Source organism: Liolophura sinensis, chromosome 1 (genome assembly GCF_032854445.1).
Source record: "Liolophura sinensis isolate JHLJ2023 chromosome 1, CUHK_Ljap_v2, whole genome shotgun sequence".
Taxonomy (NCBI): domain Eukaryota; kingdom Metazoa; phylum Mollusca; class Polyplacophora; order Chitonida; family Chitonidae; genus Liolophura; species Liolophura sinensis.
Genome location: NC_088295.1, coordinates 50069149 through 50088421, shown reverse-complemented (window position 1 = coordinate 50088421; position 19273 = coordinate 50069149). Strand labels below are relative to the sequence as shown.

Below are 19273 nucleotides of genomic sequence, written 5' to 3'. Positions count from 1 at the left end.
AACTGGCCCAGGTTGGCGTCGCAAGCTTTAAAATGCTTCTTCTTGGTTGTCCAGGGAGTTGTCTATACCGGCGCATTGATTGGTCCAGAGCCTTCTATGACGTCAGGGTGATCTATGCTCTAGGCTGAAGAGGGTCTCGAAGAGGGTCACGATTCGTAGGGTTTACATATGACGTTATATCCACACCATTCCTAGCCGTAACGTGACATATTTCACTGCATACTGTCGGTAAGAAGCGAAATGGAGACATGTATGTTTCTTGGGCTGTGTGTTTATTGGCTGAACATATATTTCCATTAGCTTGAACATTTACCTGGAGATCTTGCCCAGCTCTTATTGCTAAGGATATTTTTCACACGCATCGTAATATTTTTCCAGTATTATTTTTTGTACAACCTGTTGCATGTGACTAAAGTTAGATATACATGTATTTATGACTTCGGTCCAGATCAAGTACCGGTACATTCTCAACTCACGATGATACATCTAAATGTGTGAACTGCTTTCCTATAGTCTATATAATAATAATAATAATATATATATATATAGTACTACATAAAACTTTAGAATTTCATCAAATGTTTTTTGGAACTTTTTATGTGATCTCTAATTTTAAAAAAGCGCAAACCTTCGACCATAATCGTAAGCAGCCTTTATTTAAGTGCACGTCATATATAACATACATCATCATTGTATATGGTAGTTAAGTGCTTATGCATAGTTATTTCATTTAAATAGTTATTTAACGGCTACATGGGGACATCTCTATAGCTCCGAAATTATCCCCAGAAGCACAAGTGTAAGAAGCCTAGAACAATATCGTATTCAGGGTTTTCTTTCCAGTTAAGGTGAGCTCTCCCCGAGACTATAAATGAGTGACTGGAGTCATGACCGACTCTTGCAGGTCAAACTGCCCTTCTCGAATAAAACTCGAGAGCTGTCTTGCCTACAGCTGCCCCGTGCCCTTATAATCAATAAGACCTGCTGGTTTCTTGGCACTGCTGCTCGCCTCAGTGTGATAAGGCCAACCGCCTTCTGTCAGAGAAGGACAGAGCTAGGGTCGTGTGATATACAGACCCGTACGTACACAGATAAATGGCCGTTCGTCACACAGTTGTCAGTAAAGCATTATCACCCGACGAGAAGCACATAGTGAACATAGACTAAATGACACTTATCATCGACCGGTGACTTGGATAGTGCCTTACGTGTAGAAACATGTTCTATCCATGTATATGTACGTTGATGACTCCCAGAATCCCAAAATACATGATTTGAAATTTCTTATATTAAGCATATTATGCGAACATGTATTTTAGTTCCTTAATTTTTAGAATACTTTCTACTGCATCATGGGTATTGGATTTGTTACCAGGTGAAAGCATGTACATGTTGGTATATATATGATGGTTATAGCCAAGTGAAATACTAAAATAGCCAACAAATTTATACAGAAGAGTGTAAAGTTCTGTCAGAATTCTCTATTGTAAGTACAGTATACAGTCCTATATATGTTGGTCTATAAATCGTCTACGTGACCAATATTCGTTACAAATTGTAGGTCGATGAGCCTATGTTAGTCATTATTTTTTAACTTGAACGGCTTCTTATTTTTCCCAGACGGGTAGGCAGACATAGGGATCAATTGCAAAGTTTTATGTTGTTAGCCATGCTTGGTTATAAGACAGACATGTCAGGTGGCACCACCGTTGGACGTGGTTTTTACCCAGCACTGTATAGCGATAAGCACGAATAGCTAATAATCCACAGCCAGCCACATATGTTTGCCCACATATCTAGGCTAAGTAAGCGTCTAATGTCATTTCAGAGGCCACAGCCAGGACGAAGCGTCCCAGGGTGAGCTATCCTTCACATCCATCAATCACGGACCCGCATGCAGACGTCCACGCAACTAACGTTGGTATATGGACTTAGCCGTGACACCCGCCATGATATACATCGATATGACGTCTATGTCATAGTGTCTTAATTTGTCGCCGTAATTCCATCGAGTCGTATCAGATAACTGGAGTGATTAAACTATGTGCCATCATTTCTTGGAATATACATATTCGTGTACATAATATCTTCTGTCAAAAACCATATGCAACCTGTATATATAGATAAATATGAGAATTCCAGTTTATCTTCACCACATTTAAAAATTCTATACAGAATATACGCAGAGCACTTCACTTGCTCTTTTCGCGAACTGAGTGTAAATACCATGTACGGTAGACCTCATAGTATGCTTTCTGAGTAACCATGCAGGAAATTAAAAGAGTATAGTATAAACTAAAGACAGAAATGACAAGCGTCCTGCAGCAAATTTATCCGGTTCATTTTTGCTCCAGGCCCTGTACACTAGATATGAAGTTAGATATTTTGATAGATTTGACAGGATGAAGAAAATGATGAACTTCCATGGCGGCAGTATAGTTCCATCCCAAATTTAAAATGGAATTCTTGTAGTCTGGAATAACTTGTGTGAAAACTATAAACAGGAAATTAATTAAAACCTACCTAAATTCTGTGCTGTATGAAAACTCTGAGTATATAACTGAGTATGACTCCTGTGAATTATACTTAAGCGTCATTGCCTTAAACCGCTGAAGTCTTGTTTGGAAACAGAGCTGTCCCATTATACAGCTTCAGTGTTCCGATATTCGCATACCAATCATCATCCATTTAATCAATGTTGGATTACCCATCAGGTAAACGTTCACCACATCTCGCTGATCGCAGATTTCAGCAGTACACCAATCAATAAGATATTATACTATCTGTCAAGTAAGACGACACATACACAATAACAATTTGAGATACTATTACATGTATCATCATCGCGAGGCCACGCAAAGTGTATACATGAACACAACCATGTTGGTTTAATCGTACGTGTACTTCTAACTCCATGGTGTGACCCAAGGGAGATAATAATATAGTGTTTGGGGTGCTTTTGGGTGCAAAACGTTTATATTTTCGTAAAACCGCTCCATAGTGCCATATGCACTTCTCAATGCAGGGAGTGATACATAAGTCCAATGAGAGTTATCTCCCTTGCTTCCGGGCTTTTTTTCCTTTATCCAGCTTTTCTTGCCAAGATTTGCTTCAACATGATCGCTTATAAGCAAACCTAAACACAAATACATCATGAAAGGAAAATAATTTATAAGTTATGACAGAGATAAATGAAACAAGTAACACTTGTATTTTGGAGAACATATTCAATGAGTCATTTAGTACAAATGTTTGCTGGAAATTTTACACTCAACAAAAAACTGAACAAAAAGTAACTTCAGTGAATACAAACATAGAAAATAACTTGTGAAAACAAGCTCGCATGTAAGATATTTGAACTGTGGTCAGGTGAGAAATTGTGTATATCTATATAAGAGTGATTACTGTTCATATATAAACTAGCAATGTACATGTTTACATATTATATTATTATTACATATATTAAACAAGACCTTGGCTTCTACATTAGATTTGTGATGATTATAAATATGATTGCACAATACATAACAAATAAATTACAAATCTGATAAATACATACTTTTCTCTGCACACAAACATCAGTATACATTGTAAGTCCTTATATTATGGAATCAAAATACTGAATATTAATCCCAATTTAGCACACCCTAAACAAGATAGCACCTGGAAAATAATTCTCCTCATTTCAACTATGAAGCTAAGGTATTATTTTTGTTCTCTTTTTCAAAGAATCATTGTGTCTTAATTGATCACGACTTAAAAATCTTGCAACAAAACATCTCTTGGGAATGATCTAGCCTTTCCAGGAAGAGGGGTCCTGTACATCATAACTTGACACTGCTTAACACAATATTTCTTCAATGTTATAATGGAACACAATGGGGGAGCCTTTCGTTTCATTGCTGCTTTGCCCTTTGTCTTTTTTTCATTCTTAGGAATGATCTTTGTTACTGCGAAATTGTTGTCTGAATTCTGAACAGATGCAGGCTTTTTATGTTTTGTTGTCTTGGTATGTAAATTATCAGGCACCCTTTGCTTACTGGCCCAAGTTGTAACAGCTGAATCTTTTACGGATTCACAAACATCATCCACTAGAATTGGTTCTGTAAGTGAACATTTTTTCTGTTTTAACTTCTTTGTATACATTTTATCTGACTGAGTTTCATCACTGGCATCAGCTGCTGTTATGGGTATACATAGACAGTCCAGCGGGATGGGCTCTGTAGGTGGTGTTAAGTCCACGAGGTCAGGGTGAACTGTTGTAGGCTGGGGAGCATCCCTGTCCTCAGCAGCAGTAGGAACAATCTGTTTGATGGAAGACAAATTATTGTTCACCAGAAAATTCAGTTTTTTGGAGCTCTTGGTCTCACTAACCAACATTTTCTGTGTTGGGGCACAAGGTGAACTGGATGTGACTACATTATAGTTTGGCTTGTCTAAATGCTTGGCAAAGTCTGCAGCAAGAGGAGACACATGTTTGATGGAAGACAAATCATTGTGAAACAGGTCTATCTTCTCAGAACCCTTATCTAAAAGCAGCTTTTTATCTTGTTGTGGCACACAAGGAGAACTGGACATCACTACTTTTGGCTGCTGCTTGTCTGAAGTCTTGACAAAGTCTATCTCCACCGAAAAACTCTCAGAAAGCTCCCCAAAGCCCATTTGACTTTGTAGTTCATCATCACCCTGAACTTCTGATACACAAGGAAAATAGTTTTCCAGCTCTTTGTACTTCGATGTAAAGAGAAGAGTAGAGCAAGCTGCTTTTGTCTTCCTAGTATTTGATGAACCAAACTTAGAAAGCTTGCAAGGCGTTGTGGCTGAATTTGAAATGGGTAAAGGCAATGGTGTTTTCTCCAGTTTGTTTTGTAGGTCTTCCACTCTTTCAGTTCCACACTTTTTGGCCTGTGAATTTATGACATTTCCTGGAGGTTGTACAATAGGTGACAGATCTAACCTGTGAAGCGCAATGCTCTTGGATTCAACACCTGGGAGAAGTGAGGAACAGAAAGGTGATTTTGTCCACATATTTTCCTTGACAATACAAATGGCAAGTCTCTTCTGCTCTTGGAATTCTGGGGCATTGCCAAAAGATGCAGTGGAGATTGAACTGGACAGGACTTGACAGGATCCAACTGTTTACGAAGAATTTCAATGCTCGGTTCACTGTCCTCAAAGCTGGTATCTTCGCTTGTTGTCTGGTCAATGTCGGAACAGTTACTCTGGTCACTGGCATCTGTACACATGTCACTGTTTTCAGGACACTGGTTACTAATCTGAGAGGAGCAGTCCTCCGTGTTGTACGCATCCGTGACCTTCACACCACTCTCAGCACTGTCACAGACATCTACAATCATAGCACTACTTTTTTGTACCACAGAGTCACCTAAACACTCAGCTATCATGGCACTTGTGTCTTCTGTGTATCTCTCTGTTCCACTTGTGGAAGATTGGGTTACTTCAGTGTGTTCAACATGAACTTTTTTACCAAGTTTGTATGCTTTGTGATCAACATGGAACCCACAACCAGTCTGTCCCATACGTAACCCAAATCCAGTTCCTATAACATTACTTCTGGCTACTGGAGAGTCCTGGAAGACGGATTTTCGTGTCATTCCTTGGAAGATGGAATTGACATCCCCATTCCTGCAATATATATTGCCCCTGTCTGGCCTCCTCTTTCCATAGGTTTTAATAACTGGAAACACACTATCTGCCATGACGCACACTGCAACAAAAGATGATGGAAGGTAGGGTACAAATTTTTCAGGGATTCACAAATCACTGTAAATATAACAGATATCACAGCATGCTAAACCTGGATTTTGTGCGTCAAATTATGTTAAACACTTACTTTTTTCTTGAAAAAGCATTACTGGCCAACTTCTGCGTGCTGTTTTGTCATGTACTCTTCAAGCATTATTTTTCAAATTAAACATGAAGCCTACGATTTTCCTAAAGAGGAAACCATGTTGAAGAATCCAAGACACACAAGATGGGGTAAAGCATATGCTAAATATATTGCCTGAATTCAACATTAAAAACTATAAACAATATGATACAGGTGTCAAGGAACTGCAGTCATAGAATCGAGATTATTTGTACTCACACATATTTAAGAACTTTTAACCTCATCTAAACTTGTATTGTAACTGAAGACTCTACCTCCTCCCCCCTCCCTCCCCCACACACACATTTTTATTTGTTTTTTTTACACTTTTTTTACACTTTCCTCCATGAAAGTCATGAAAAGAATCTGCAGATGTGATGACAAGAGTGTTCATTTCAACCTGTTTACCTCTTCACTTGCAAATGGTTTTGAAGTCTGTTCATGTTTGAAAGCTAACTGAAAATCAGGGGATGTCGGACGGGAAATAGCTTTAGCTCCGTGGGACTTCAATGAGAGACTCGGTCCCTTTATATTCATTTATGTTTAAAAATGGAAGGCCTGTCATTGTACAACTGATTTATTAGTTATTTCAGTTTTATCACATCATATTTTTCCACCAGTGAAATACATTAATCAGTTGTTGCGCGTTATTTGGTAAAATCAAAATCCCCGCTTCGTACCGGCGCTATCGTCGCTGAAGGCAAACACCACTGAACCAGCAGTACAAAACATCATTTACATTGTTTTAACACATATTTTCATAATAGAAACACGGAAGCTCATGGGAATCAAAATAATTGTTTGTCAGGACCCATATTTCCATTCAGTTAGTGTTAGTTTTCAACCAAAAACCTTACCAGCAGAAATTGATAACTCCACATTACTACAAACGTCACTTGATTCGAGTTCGTTTCAGGGCCTGTCACGTGGTTCGGGGACTTCGATCATGTGACAGTTGCCGCTCCAGCTCAAAGCCTATGGTCTGCTTTATGTTTTGTCTCGTGACTATACATAATTTATATAATGCACCCGACATGCTATTGTGGGCTTGTTGCAGTCATGACTTACATACTTTGGATAAAAACCAGAAAGGAACGATTTTCTTTCACGATGGGAAAAGGCCTACTTTTAAAATTCAAAGCACGTTTGTTATAATAAGAGTTAGGCCTTAACCTTAAGTTAAGGTCCGCCTACAATGTGGACCCCCCTCGAGCAAAAAATTCGGCATTTTATTCGGCATATATAATTGACTGGTGTTTTACGCCGTACTCAAGAATATTTCACTTGTACGAAGGTGGTATAGACTAAATATTTCAAAAATACCTTTAAAATTTATTAAACTTCTGCAGAACTGAAAATAAAGAGAAATTGTAAAATTGCAATTTACTGTTTACGCTTAAAACCGGCTCCACACTATACAGTTGTGATATTCATATTAGATTTTTCAGTGTGATCATTTAAAGTTAACTCTGATATTCTTTAACTAAGGTCTTTAAAGGTAGAAATGATATCAAAAATGTGTGGGATCATTTCTAGCTTAAGTAAATAGCCACGTACCGGGTATTTGTCAAATTTCAAAGCATTATGTTGAAGAATAAGCGAGAAATAAAAGTATTCCACCACACGGCTGTCATGGGAAAAATGACAACATGTCTTGGAGAAGGAGGTCTTCTATGTGTAAAATTTTCAAATCATATTACTCTAAGAAAGCATAAACTGATGTTTTGTCTTGACGGTTCGATGTAAGCCAAACCTGCAGGAATATGCATATTTGAACTCTTCCAGCCCCGATGGGGGTGATAAGTAAGCACAAGCAGTGGATCACAGCTCATGGACAAATAAGGATGATCTATGCTTAGTTTTACGGAGAAAGGTAAAAAGGATTTATATATTTTTGTACGATTATTTTGTATTGTAGTTCAACTATGGCTCAACTAACCCGGACATTTTAAATATTACAGGGGAGTTAACCTTTTGACTTTTGTGTGGTTTGCCTACCCATAATTCCGTTCGAGCATTTCCAACATGGCGTCATAAAGATGTTGTTGTTGAAGATAGCTAACAGCTTTAAAAACAGGTTCGTATATCTAAAGAACTGCAATGTAGAGGAAGATACCGGCTCAGATTTCAACAGAAAGATTGTTTGGACAAACGATACGGTATATTGGTTTTGTCTGTGATACGTACGACTCTCGATATAGACTTGTTTGCGACCCATAAGCGTAAGTCATAACGACTTATGTTATTTGATTATTCGATTTGTCCTGAAAATGAAATCAGTCACGTAAACAATTTCTTGGCTTGCGGAATGAAGATTGGTATGTTCATTACCATGTCGTATGATCGATTGTTTGCAGTGAACACAATATGTTTCTTCCCGGGACAACAGCTGCAAAATTAATGTTTCTTGTGCTGTCTCAGTGACTGATATATTTTTGGAAAGCCATGCTACGTCATTGAATTTAGTCTTCATCTGGCTGTGCTGGGTAACTTTTACATAGTTGTACCATGGAAATAACAATTTATGAAATACATCTGTGAAACAATGATTGTAAACTTCAGTATTTAAGATGATGATTAAAAAATGAACACCAAAACGTTTGTTCAAAAAGTATTCAGGGTACAATGACTGTTGGTTGAGAAATATTTGGATATGCCATATTTGCATTTGGCATTTGGCTTAATGTTGTGAAACAGGTAACGACCCGAATAACCATTTCACCTACCTCCAGCTGGTCAAATCCACGTCATAACTTATCCCCTTCCAGTTGCAACACAAAGTTTTGTAATAATAGTTCAATAAAGTATCGTTTCATGCATAAAATGCCTCCAGGTCAAGTGGTACCCTCGTGTTTTCAAGATGTTTCCACCATACACTTGATATGGGTGAATACAATTTTGGGAACGTGCCTAATAGCAGACTTTTTTTTATTTATTTATGAATTTTTTTTTTGCAAACAGTGATAACCTTAGTTTCCTGCATTTTTTTTGCAAACACAATTTGTAACTTTTTGGAATCTTTTTTTCACTATCTTAAATAAAATCAGCTGCGAATTATGGAGTCTAGAGGTTCAACTGTTGGTGATGATTTAAGTTTTCACGTGAACTGGTCCAAGGATGAGGCAAATGGTGGTTGTGTTCAAATTACTGGCGACTGTATGGCCTGGAGGCATTTTACACATGAAACGAATGCTTTATTGGATTATCATTACAAAATTTTTTGTTGCAATTGGAAGGGGATATGTTAAGGCACGGATTTGACCAGCTAGAGTTAAGTGAAGTGGTTATTCGGACCACTACCCGTTTCACACCATTTAGCCAAATGCGTTGGACTCCGGCAGTCGGTTGAGCAACCATGGATATGGAATGTCCAAGTGTTTCTCAACTACTTGTACTTGAACACTGTTATGTTTTATTTTTTATGCATATTTGCTTTTACGGTGCATGTTTGTGCATATTTTCCCTCAGTTGTAATTTTTAATGTGATGTCAGGTGCAAAACTCTTTTTCATGAATACCATTTTCCTGAAATTCTCTTTGAAGTACCATTATACATATACAAAGATTTAATATGCTACAAGTTGTATATGTTTTTGTTTTGCAGATATATAACCTGCTGCGATAGAGACCAGCTCAGTTTTCCTGAAGTGTCATCCAGTAGTTACTGGGATGGCCTATCAGCAGTCTTTCTACCGTCAGAGTAGAAACCAGGATTACGACAGCAGTAATAGTGAATCAGATTACTCTGAAACAGACGACAAGAAACGAACTTGTATTAAACGCACCAGGTAACTAGGCTTATACATTTTGTGTTTGTGTCTGTTTGGTGGGGGGAGTGGGGGTGTAGTTTGTATGGTGAAAGCCTGTTTATGCAATCTCATTCCAGTTTTTCGTACGGGCATTAAGCTGATAAATAAGTAAGCATGCAGTTTTATTTTGTATAAATTTCAACAGTAGGTTTTATGGACCATATTGATATTGAAATAGGGTATTCGGGATGAAAAAAAACATTTGAGACGACACAAAGCTCTAAATTGGTCAAAGAATCCTTCCATAGAATTGAAATATGAGACTTTATATAAGAAGAATAAATCTAAGAAAATAAATAAAGATGTTTTAACATTCTTTTGAGTGGTCTTTCCACTCTTTTGATTGCTCTGTCCACTCTTTTGATTGCTCTGTCCACTCTTTTGATTGATCTTTCCACTGAAGTTTACTTATCTTGGGGCTGTTCTTTCATGTTAAGCTGCAAGAGCTCTTGTTAGATGGTCCACCAGCTTGACATCCACCAGAATGTATTACGAAATTCATTTCATTTAGCTTTATGTCTCTTTGATGTTTTCAGCTCTTTGGGCCCTCCAAGGTCAAAACCGTGCCTGGTCAATCGTCTACGTGCCATGAGTATGGAGGGAGAGGGAGGTGGTCGTGGTGGGGCTGGTCACCGCAACCATGATTTAAGTTTACTAGAGGCATGCCCTGGGGGTGAGGAGTGCTGTGAGCAAAGACTGGGCTCATCCTGCGGGGCAGTGTCTGGGACCAGCAGCAAGGTTAAAGGCCGTGTCACTTTAGTGGTTGATGAGACACGCTTTATTGTGGACATGGACATGTTGAAGAATCACCCAATACCATGCTGGGCAGGTGGGTGATTTTGAATTAACCAAGCACATTCATTAGCTACACACACTTTTATCGCAATCTCCATTCCAGATAACTGTGGAATTCAAATTAAATACATGTAGTTAGTGAGAAACAATGTTTCACAATAGTAAGCAATGTTCCAGTAAATGAGAGCTCCTGAGCATTTATTTTTTATCAACAGTTTGTTACTTGGCAAAGCTGTTTCACAGCTATGTCTATTAAATCATTTATGAGGACAAAAGACAAGACAAAGCATTATGTATTTTGAACGTACAAGAAACCATGAAATTTCATACATGGACTCACTGTTGGTTGTTAGATTATCGTCAGCACTAATGGCTTTTGATTTATTTTCTTATTTAGCTTGTTACCATATGTCTTCAAAACCCCTGAGCCTAAATGCAATTAAATGCTGGGCAATGGGTAATAATGTATTCAGCCTATGTAACTGGAGGCCACTGTAATATTATGATGGACTGCAGGGGTGTTACGGTTTTAGAGAAATTACGACCTATACAACTCTTATTAGCTTAATATATGAGGGAAAAAAAAACAGGCAGGGCCAGTACACCACAGTCATGACTTCTTGTCACAGCCAAATCAATGGCTGGATTTTATAGACATACAACAGTTACATCATGTGGTCGTGTGTTTCCCCCGGGCTCTGCGCAGTTTTCTCCCACCATAATGCATGTCACATTTTGTGTTTCAGAATGTTCACGTCCTCTCTTGAGTTGAATGTGCCGAATGAGAGAGGAGAGTATGAGGTGGCTGAAGGCATGTCCTCTCAGGTCTTCCGCTCCATTCTGGTGAGTGACATTCTGCAAGTTGTGGCAATCTCAGTTATTTCCCTTATTAGGGTTCTACCATTACAATCGTGTTGTTACTTGGGTAATGTAATGCTACCTTGTAATTTTCATACAAGGAACTCATACAAGGAAATATGTAATATGAACACACTTTGTGGTCTTCAAATCTTAAAATAGGTACCTGACATTTTATGAAAACACTATCCATAGAGAAAGTGGTAAGATCCATATTGTCCATGTTTTACCATGTACCCTTTAATTTCTCTATACAGTGAGAAATTCACACATTTATTGCTCAAAATGTCATGCCCTTTAAGTTTTATTTCTCTCAGATTTGCAATTCCATGTATCAAACTTGTAGAAAGTCAACAATTGTATATTATCACTTTATCAGAATTTTTTCTAGTTTCTTTCCAGAGTTTTAAAAGATAAAGGTAACATATGAAAACATTGGTGTATTAATGGTGTGTCATCTCAGCATCTGTGGGTGAGATTATGCAGTGTACCAGTGTTACCACAGTGGTGTGATTTCCGTGTGTTTACAGGAGTTTTACCGCACGGGTGTGGTCAGATGTCCCCCCAGTGTGTCTGTCCAGGAGCTCAGGGAAGCCTGCGATTACCTGCTGATACCTTTTGATGCTTCCACTGTTAAATGTCAGAATTTGCGTAAGTGTTCCAAGTTAAATCTCATATTCTGTATAAGTTTTGTGGATCTGTGTAACTTGCTGTAAATTATGTGTAAGTTTCTCCAGATGTTGGCTGTTTTTCTGGGTAAATTTCTAAATGCTGTACCGAATGTACCGAATAGAAACAGTATCGAAAACCTGTATCATCTATATTAATTGTTCAACATTTAAAGGAAATTTCTGACATACATCACCTTGATTCCGTTTGCACAAAGGGATTGTAAGGTAATTGTAAATCACTAGGATCACAATCATAAGCTAAGTTAACAGTCGACACCCCCTTGCATGAAGGCAATGTAAGCTACAATAGCTGTAACTTAAAATCAGAAATTACAATCGGGTCGACCCAGATGTAAATATTTACAGTTGCGCCAAAATCAACGTTAGATGCAAATACTTGCCTTTGGTGTACTGTTAGTTATTGCATTTCGATCCGATTTACAAAGATGGGCAATGTAAACGCCTCAAAAAGATGTTACGAGCATGTTTTCACATGTTGTTGTTGTTAACTGCTGAATCATTATGTTGTATCATTATGATGTAGAACTCTTTTGAAAATGAAGGCATGAAAAGGCATTGACTGGTACATTATACATTTCACAGGCCAACTTCATGTACGAGTCAAATTTGGCAATTGTAACCTAAAAAATTTACAGTGGCCTTATAATGTCTTTGTGTGACGTAACTTATTTTAACAACCGATTGTAAACTCAGCTGGGGAACCTGCATGGCCGAGGGGGCTATCATGGCGCAATGACCCAGGAGCTTCTCACCAGTGTGGTAAAACAACAATCAAATAAATAAATACACTCAGTTGTAGGGTCTGCAATCAATTGTAGGTATGATCTCTTTGCACAAGTGGGCCCTGATCAGCATGGTATTATTTTCAGGTGGTTTATTACATGAGTTGTCAAATGAGGGGGCTCGTCAGCAGTTTGAGAGGTACCTAGAAGATCAGATCCTGCCTCAGATGGTCTCTTGTGCCCAGGTCAGTTATCCCCCTTGAGTCCTATGTCCAAACTGAGAGGGTTATCTTTTCCTGATCAGTATTGAATTATTCTAGTTACCTCCTAGCTTGCTGCAAAATATGTGTGGAACAGATGACCACATCTGACAAAATGATGTTTTGCACAGGCCTTTTATTATGGCCTTTTCTTCCAGGTTTAAATTATCTTGCATCTTGCATAAGTAAGTGGTTGCTAAAATATCTTTATTATGACCAGTGAAATTCAGGAAGACTTGTAGGTAGATGTACAATTTTTGGCAAGCCTCTTTATTACAGAATTCTGACCTTTAGGGCCTATTTTGAAAGTTTAACAGCAGTGCACACCAGAAAACAAAGGAAACAGTAAGAGCCTGAAGTAGTCGCTGATATGGTTTTGGCATAACAGCTTCTGTGTTTTGTGTTTTTAGCGTGGAGATCGTGAATGTCACTTAGTGGTGCTTGTTGATGATGATATTGTGGAATGGGACGAGGAGTACCCACCCCCTATGGGAGAAGAGTATTCACTGAGTAAACCCACCTTTTTTCATGACATTTCTTTCATGTTTGATAGAAAATCTCTATAGACAAGTAATGTTTATTCTTTCTCCTCATTAGACATTAATCTCTTTGTTGAATTGTATTCTCATTGATGTCGGTTAATATATTTCTTTGAAAAACTCTCTTAACACTTGATTTTGCCTCAGCATGTAAACCATAATGTCTTGAGTTTGGTACTGTATTGAACTGCACGCTGCAGAAGATGTATTGGCTCTCCCTACATCATTTACAGTTATCTACAACACGCACATGTACAGATTCTTCAAGTACATTGAAAATCGAGATGTTGCCAAGCAAGTCCTCAAAGAGCGAGGACTGAAGAAAATACGCCTAGGCATTGAAGGTATTAACTTTCTCACTTACAGTATCCCAGTTCCAGCATTGTCAAGCGGAAACACCTTCCGAGGATCCTTTTGGTGGACATTGGTTTTTCAGGGTTACTGTGCCCATTTTACTTTTGCTCTTTTCTGAGCTCAAAACCAAATTAACTGAATCAAATGAAACATGGGTCCTTTATAAAATCATTGAAGTGAAAACCGCTGATTATTTGTTCATTAGTTTGTGACCAAGACGTGACTACCCTTTTAATAAGAAACTGTTGATTTAACTGCCACTTACGTTGATGCTGTTTCTAACTTACAGGTTACCCAACTTACAAAGAGAAGATAAAAAAGAGGCCAGGTGGCCGTGCTGAAGGTGAGATTGTTAAGTGGCGAGATTGTGCAAATCTTGCAAAGTTGCAAGACTTGTTCCTGTAGTGAGCGAGATATTGAGTAGAGTGAATTGTACAGTTTACACATGGTAACGCCCTTGAATCTTGTCACACTTAAATCTCTGTATCAGAGAGCTGAATTCAGCGGCCATAAGCCAGTCAGCTGCAGCAGGAAAAAGTCATGAACCAACTTGGCCAGCAAGGCTTTTAGAAACAGCAGCCTTACCAGTGCAACTAAATTGCTTGCTTGTTTTTTTTGTTTTTTTTTTTTTTTCAAAAGTACATTTTCTAAAGTCAGCTGATTTCACTTTATAAGTGTGAAGATTTATATAAATATATAGTTGTGGAGACATCATAACTTTCTCAGTGCCAATATGCCATAGTATGACATTTTTTCAAAAGGTGCCATGAGATGCTTGAACTGCACTCAGGAGAATGCATGTGCATTTGAGGGGAGAATTTAAGACTTCTTTTGAAACTTTCTTATCAGACAATATCATTGCAATCGTGTCAAAGTTATTAATAAAGTTTGGTCAACGAAAATTGTAGCAAACACTTGAAACTGCTTGCAGATTAGATTTACATAACCTCCTTCCCAATGCAGAGGCGCATAAAAGAATTGCCCCCTCCCCCCCACCACTCCATTACCTCCCTCCCCCTCTACCTTATTAGCTCTCCAGTACTTAATAATAATAGCTTATGTCGTAATCTAAGCGTCCGTGTCCAATAACAGGGAAGACAATGTTAAACAAAATGTTAGGGGAGGTATCTTAAAAAGTACTGCAGGTATTGAGCCCAAAGTTTGCACACATGTAGAGCACAATAACACTAGGGGGATATTCCATCATTGATACACAGTGTGCATATTAAAGTGAACATAAAGTCTGCCACTAAATCTGAATTAATTAATAAAGTAGTATTCCAGAAGTGTTCTAAAAATTCTTCAGAAATTCTACACCGCTCATCAACAAAGTAAATAGTAAAGAATTGTCAGTACCTAACCATTAATTTGGCAGTTTGATTTTTTGACGTCACAGCCAATTATCAGGTGACGCTTTCAGCGCTAAGGCTTCTACAACATGGCTACTCAGAGTGAATTGTCCGTGAGTGCCATGTCCCCTATGCTGAACTTCATTTTCTTGGCTGTAAAAACTTTTTTTTACGTATTTTTCTTTGATAACTGTTTTCTGTGTCCTTTTTTTCTATGTATATATATTTACAGACTATGATCACTTTAAATACTGTAAATGACCAAATTCCTGACTTACTGTATTGTGTATAAGAACTGAAGTTAAACAGAGTGTTAGGGGATGTGTCTCAAAAAGTACAGCATGTATTGACCTGAAGTTTTACATTCATATAAAGCACAAGGGGCATGTTCCATCACTGTGCATATTAATCACAGTAAATTGCCAAATTCATGATTTCAGTATTTTAAGTATTGAGCTGAGGATTTGCATTTATGTGTCTCCTACAGATGAGCTCTTGGTAGCCTTGTTTTTTTAACATCTGTACTAAGTATATGTACATATGTATTTTCTCCGTTTGTTGTTTGCAGTAATTTACAATTACGTTCAGCGACCTTTCCTGCACATGTCCTGGGAAAAGGAAGAGGCCAAAAGTCGCCATGTTGACTTCCAGTGTGTGAAGAGCAAGTCTATCACTAACCTAGCTGCGGCGGCTGCTGATACCCCTATGGATCAGAACCTCGTGCAACAGCAGGCCATGAATGGAGGAGATATCATTCCTCCCCAGCCCTCCCCGTCAGAGCCCTACCCCGGGGTACAGCTACCCATGCCCCCAGAGGGGGACTGAAAGTCTGCCCTCCTAATGTTCATTGTTTGTTTTGTAAAGGCGCCATGTAAGAAATGGGGCCGCTAACAGTCTTTAGCACACCCACAGCTTCCAAATACCTGTGTGTAAAATTGCTCCTAATTGATTTCAAAAGTCAGATTTATTAATTTAATGTCTTATTATATCTATCATTGCCATATTTGTGTAGCCAGTTCAGGATTGAAGCATAATACTGCAGAAGCTTGTGGCTCTTCTGGTGTCACCTGATCACCTATCTTGTGGGTGGTTCCGTGACAAAACTGGGTGGTGTCACAGAAGTAAACCACTGTTTCCACCAGAACAGGTATTCCACACGTATCCATTATTGTACTATGCAATATTACTTCCTCTAAGACTGAAGAGGTGTACTGTGAAATTTTAGCTGAGGTATCTGTATCCAGATGCAGCCAACTGTATTGTATGCTGACTTTATATCCAAACATTGGAGTAAATATATATATAATGTATATGATGATGATGATGATGATGATGACATTGGTGCCTATGATTGTATTAACCCCTACGCAACTGGTTATGTGCAAATGTTTGTGTGATGATGTTCCAGCACTGTAGTGTGTGATGTATTCAATTTGTCCTCATTGTGATGTTTTTGATGAACAAGTATTCAATTTTGTTAATGAAGAGTCTTCCGTGCCATTGGATCACCTGGAACGATAAGTCTTTATCCTTCAAGGCCATAATGGTCTTGAGGAATTTAACGCCATGGCTTTTGAATTGTTGTTATCAGTCTTTATTATTATTATTATTCTTTTTTTGACATTGTGAGCTTATGTCCAAACACAAGAAAGCTGTTGTATGAATATGAACATGAAAAATAGTTTTCTACATTGCCATTACTAATTTGAAGATAATTGCAAGAGAAATGCATCGATATGTAAATTGTATAACTCAGTACTAAAGGTGGCTCTCTTATCTTATAAAAAAAGTTATTACAACTGTGCGTGAAAGCTGCCAGTAATGTATATTTTACTTACCAAAGTGCTATTTCTTTGTGGGGGACCATTTCACTCCGTCAGTTTTGGATTGTTCTGTTGTGTGTCTGTCTCTCTATGCTGTGCATTACTCTACTATACATATAAGAACTCTCCTGGTACAGGCTTTCCTGATTTTCATTTGTAATAATTTAATTTCCTTTTTGGGTGTTTGTTTTATGTGAAATAGTTTTTTTTTTATGTATGTTTTGGTTCGCATTCTGTTTGTGAAATTTCCTGTTGATAACTTGGGGACACCAGTAAATGGGTGTTATATATTTATATATAATTGACCTAGGACAGTTTTAATTTGTTGAATTGAAAATACGGATCACCATAGAGTACTGTACTGTATATCTTTTTACACTGCTGAGGTCTAGGCTGTTTACCATTGGTATATGTGATGTTCACATCTGAAAAGATTTGTTACACATTGTTCCTCTATAAACTGCATAGAGTTGTATGGTAAATTCCTAGCAATCAGCTGCAGAAGAGTTAACTTAACGTGTACTGATTAAGAGACCTTATAATTTTTCTGTGGTAATAATTAAGGCAAGTCCTATGTGCATTCTCACTGTTTTCTAACAACTTTAAATATAATTGTTAGGCTGTACTCTTTCAGAAAAAGCCTATCTCTTGTAGTACGTGTTATGCAGGTATTGCTCACTATGTGCCAGTGTTTCCCATACACTGGGTGTTCTCTAACGGCGCTCAACCATGTTAAAAGGTTATTCTAATTTTGCAACCGTTGTCACAGACAAATAAAAAGGCTGGTATTACAATCATCTCTTTGGGTGAGATTTTGGCCGTGAATTAAATGCGGTAACCGTTGTGAGTAAGGAGAACCCTTTAAGCAGGTCGAGAGACAAAAAAGTCTGGTGTACTGATTAAGAGACCTTGTAACTTTTCACCCATATGGTGCAGTAAATTTATTTGTGACGATGGTATTCGGTGACGATCATGGTATGAACTCAAACCCGATGATGTTTTTGCTTTGAAGTGATGATTTACGCTGTGCAAGTTATTTACAAGGGAAGTCCTAGCCATCTGCTTAACTTGACCAAATTTCAGTCAAGAGATACAGCCCTTATGTCAGGACATATCCGTGTTTAATCTTATGAATACATGTTAGCAATGTTTTATTGTTACCAGGCTATAAGTCACAACTGTCAAATATTGACAAAACAAAGGATTAATATACGTGGACACTTGTAGAAAAACGCACAAATTAACCCAAAAGGAATAAGGCCCACATATGTCCGAGTTTGTCATGCACCAAGTGCCCTCTTTATCATAACAACTTTCGTAGGTACATATATGTCATATATGACGGGCATATAACACCTGACACAAATGTAGTTATATAACGGACCGGAACGGGTATTCTTCTCGTATGGTAACTTGCCAAAGATAGGTGGTTTTCTACGTTCAGTCTGGTTTCCTCCATCGATAAATCCAAATGCCATTATAAAAGTGGGAAATTCTTGAGTCTGACTAATAAGTCGAGTTCTGCGATTAAATGCTTGTCATTACATGACGCCGAAGACATACATTACAGCCTACTGGTAAATTGAGAGCTTGACTGTGAAATGTGGCCACGTGTTGTGTGCATCTAAGGTTTAATTTTCTACCATTCTAATTTTAGAAATCAATAACTGTCCGGATTATTTACTTGTCCTGTTTTTGCGAAGCTAGTTTTGACTTCATTCTTTTTGAAAGGTGATTTTATCGCTTACTTCTTGATAAAAATGAAAAGTTAACATTGGGATCACTTTACTTTAACCATATATGTTATGACAAACAAATTAAACTTCTCAGACCATAAAAGCGTAGAAATTTGTGAATTAGTTTAAAATTTACACTTAGATGAAGAAGAAAAAACAGACCTCGGAAGCAATTTTATTTGGGATATCTTCAGACAGTGTATAAAGTTCTCCCTGCAACTTTTCTTTCGCTTAAATGTGGGTTTGTCTCGTCAGAAATCATCAGTTCCAATCTTGCCGTCTGTTGAACATGTCTTATTTAACCCTTGCATCTTCTGCTGCTGAACGTTGGAAAGCGTTGATACATACTGATGTGCTTTACAAGATAAGTCTATTTATCATGAATATGAAAAAAAAAACAGAATTAAATTAATTATACTGAGCATTCACCGAAGCAGGTATAAAGAT

General features: G+C 37.9%; 2 protein-coding genes across 2 annotated transcripts; one reads left to right on the top strand and one right to left on the bottom strand.

Annotated features, from left to right (window-relative positions):
* Positions 1-3256: 3256 nt before the first annotated feature.
* On the bottom strand, positions 3257-6797 carry LOC135461388 (uncharacterized). The gene is made up of 2 exons (XM_064738456.1): positions 6748-6797; positions 3257-5728 (listed from the first exon to the last, which is right to left on the bottom strand). Exon 2 carries the CDS (start codon positions 5718-5720, stop codon positions 4953-4955), a length of 768 nt encoding a protein of 255 aa, XP_064594526.1. The 5' UTR covers positions 5721-5728; positions 6748-6797; the 3' UTR covers positions 3257-4952.
* Positions 6798-7868: 1071 nt separating this feature from the next.
* On the top strand, positions 7869-17878 carry LOC135472157 (BTB/POZ domain-containing protein 10-like). The gene is given in 11 exon segments (XM_064751524.1): positions 7869-7967; positions 9494-9677; positions 10235-10503; positions 10506-10527; positions 11240-11336; positions 11882-12002; positions 12913-13010; positions 13436-13535; positions 13798-13908; positions 14208-14261; positions 15836-17878. Coding segments are annotated over 10 exon segments (1248 nt in total). The 5' UTR covers positions 7869-7967; positions 9494-9558; the 3' UTR covers positions 16093-17878.
* The last annotated feature ends 1395 nt before the right edge of the window (positions 17879-19273 follow it).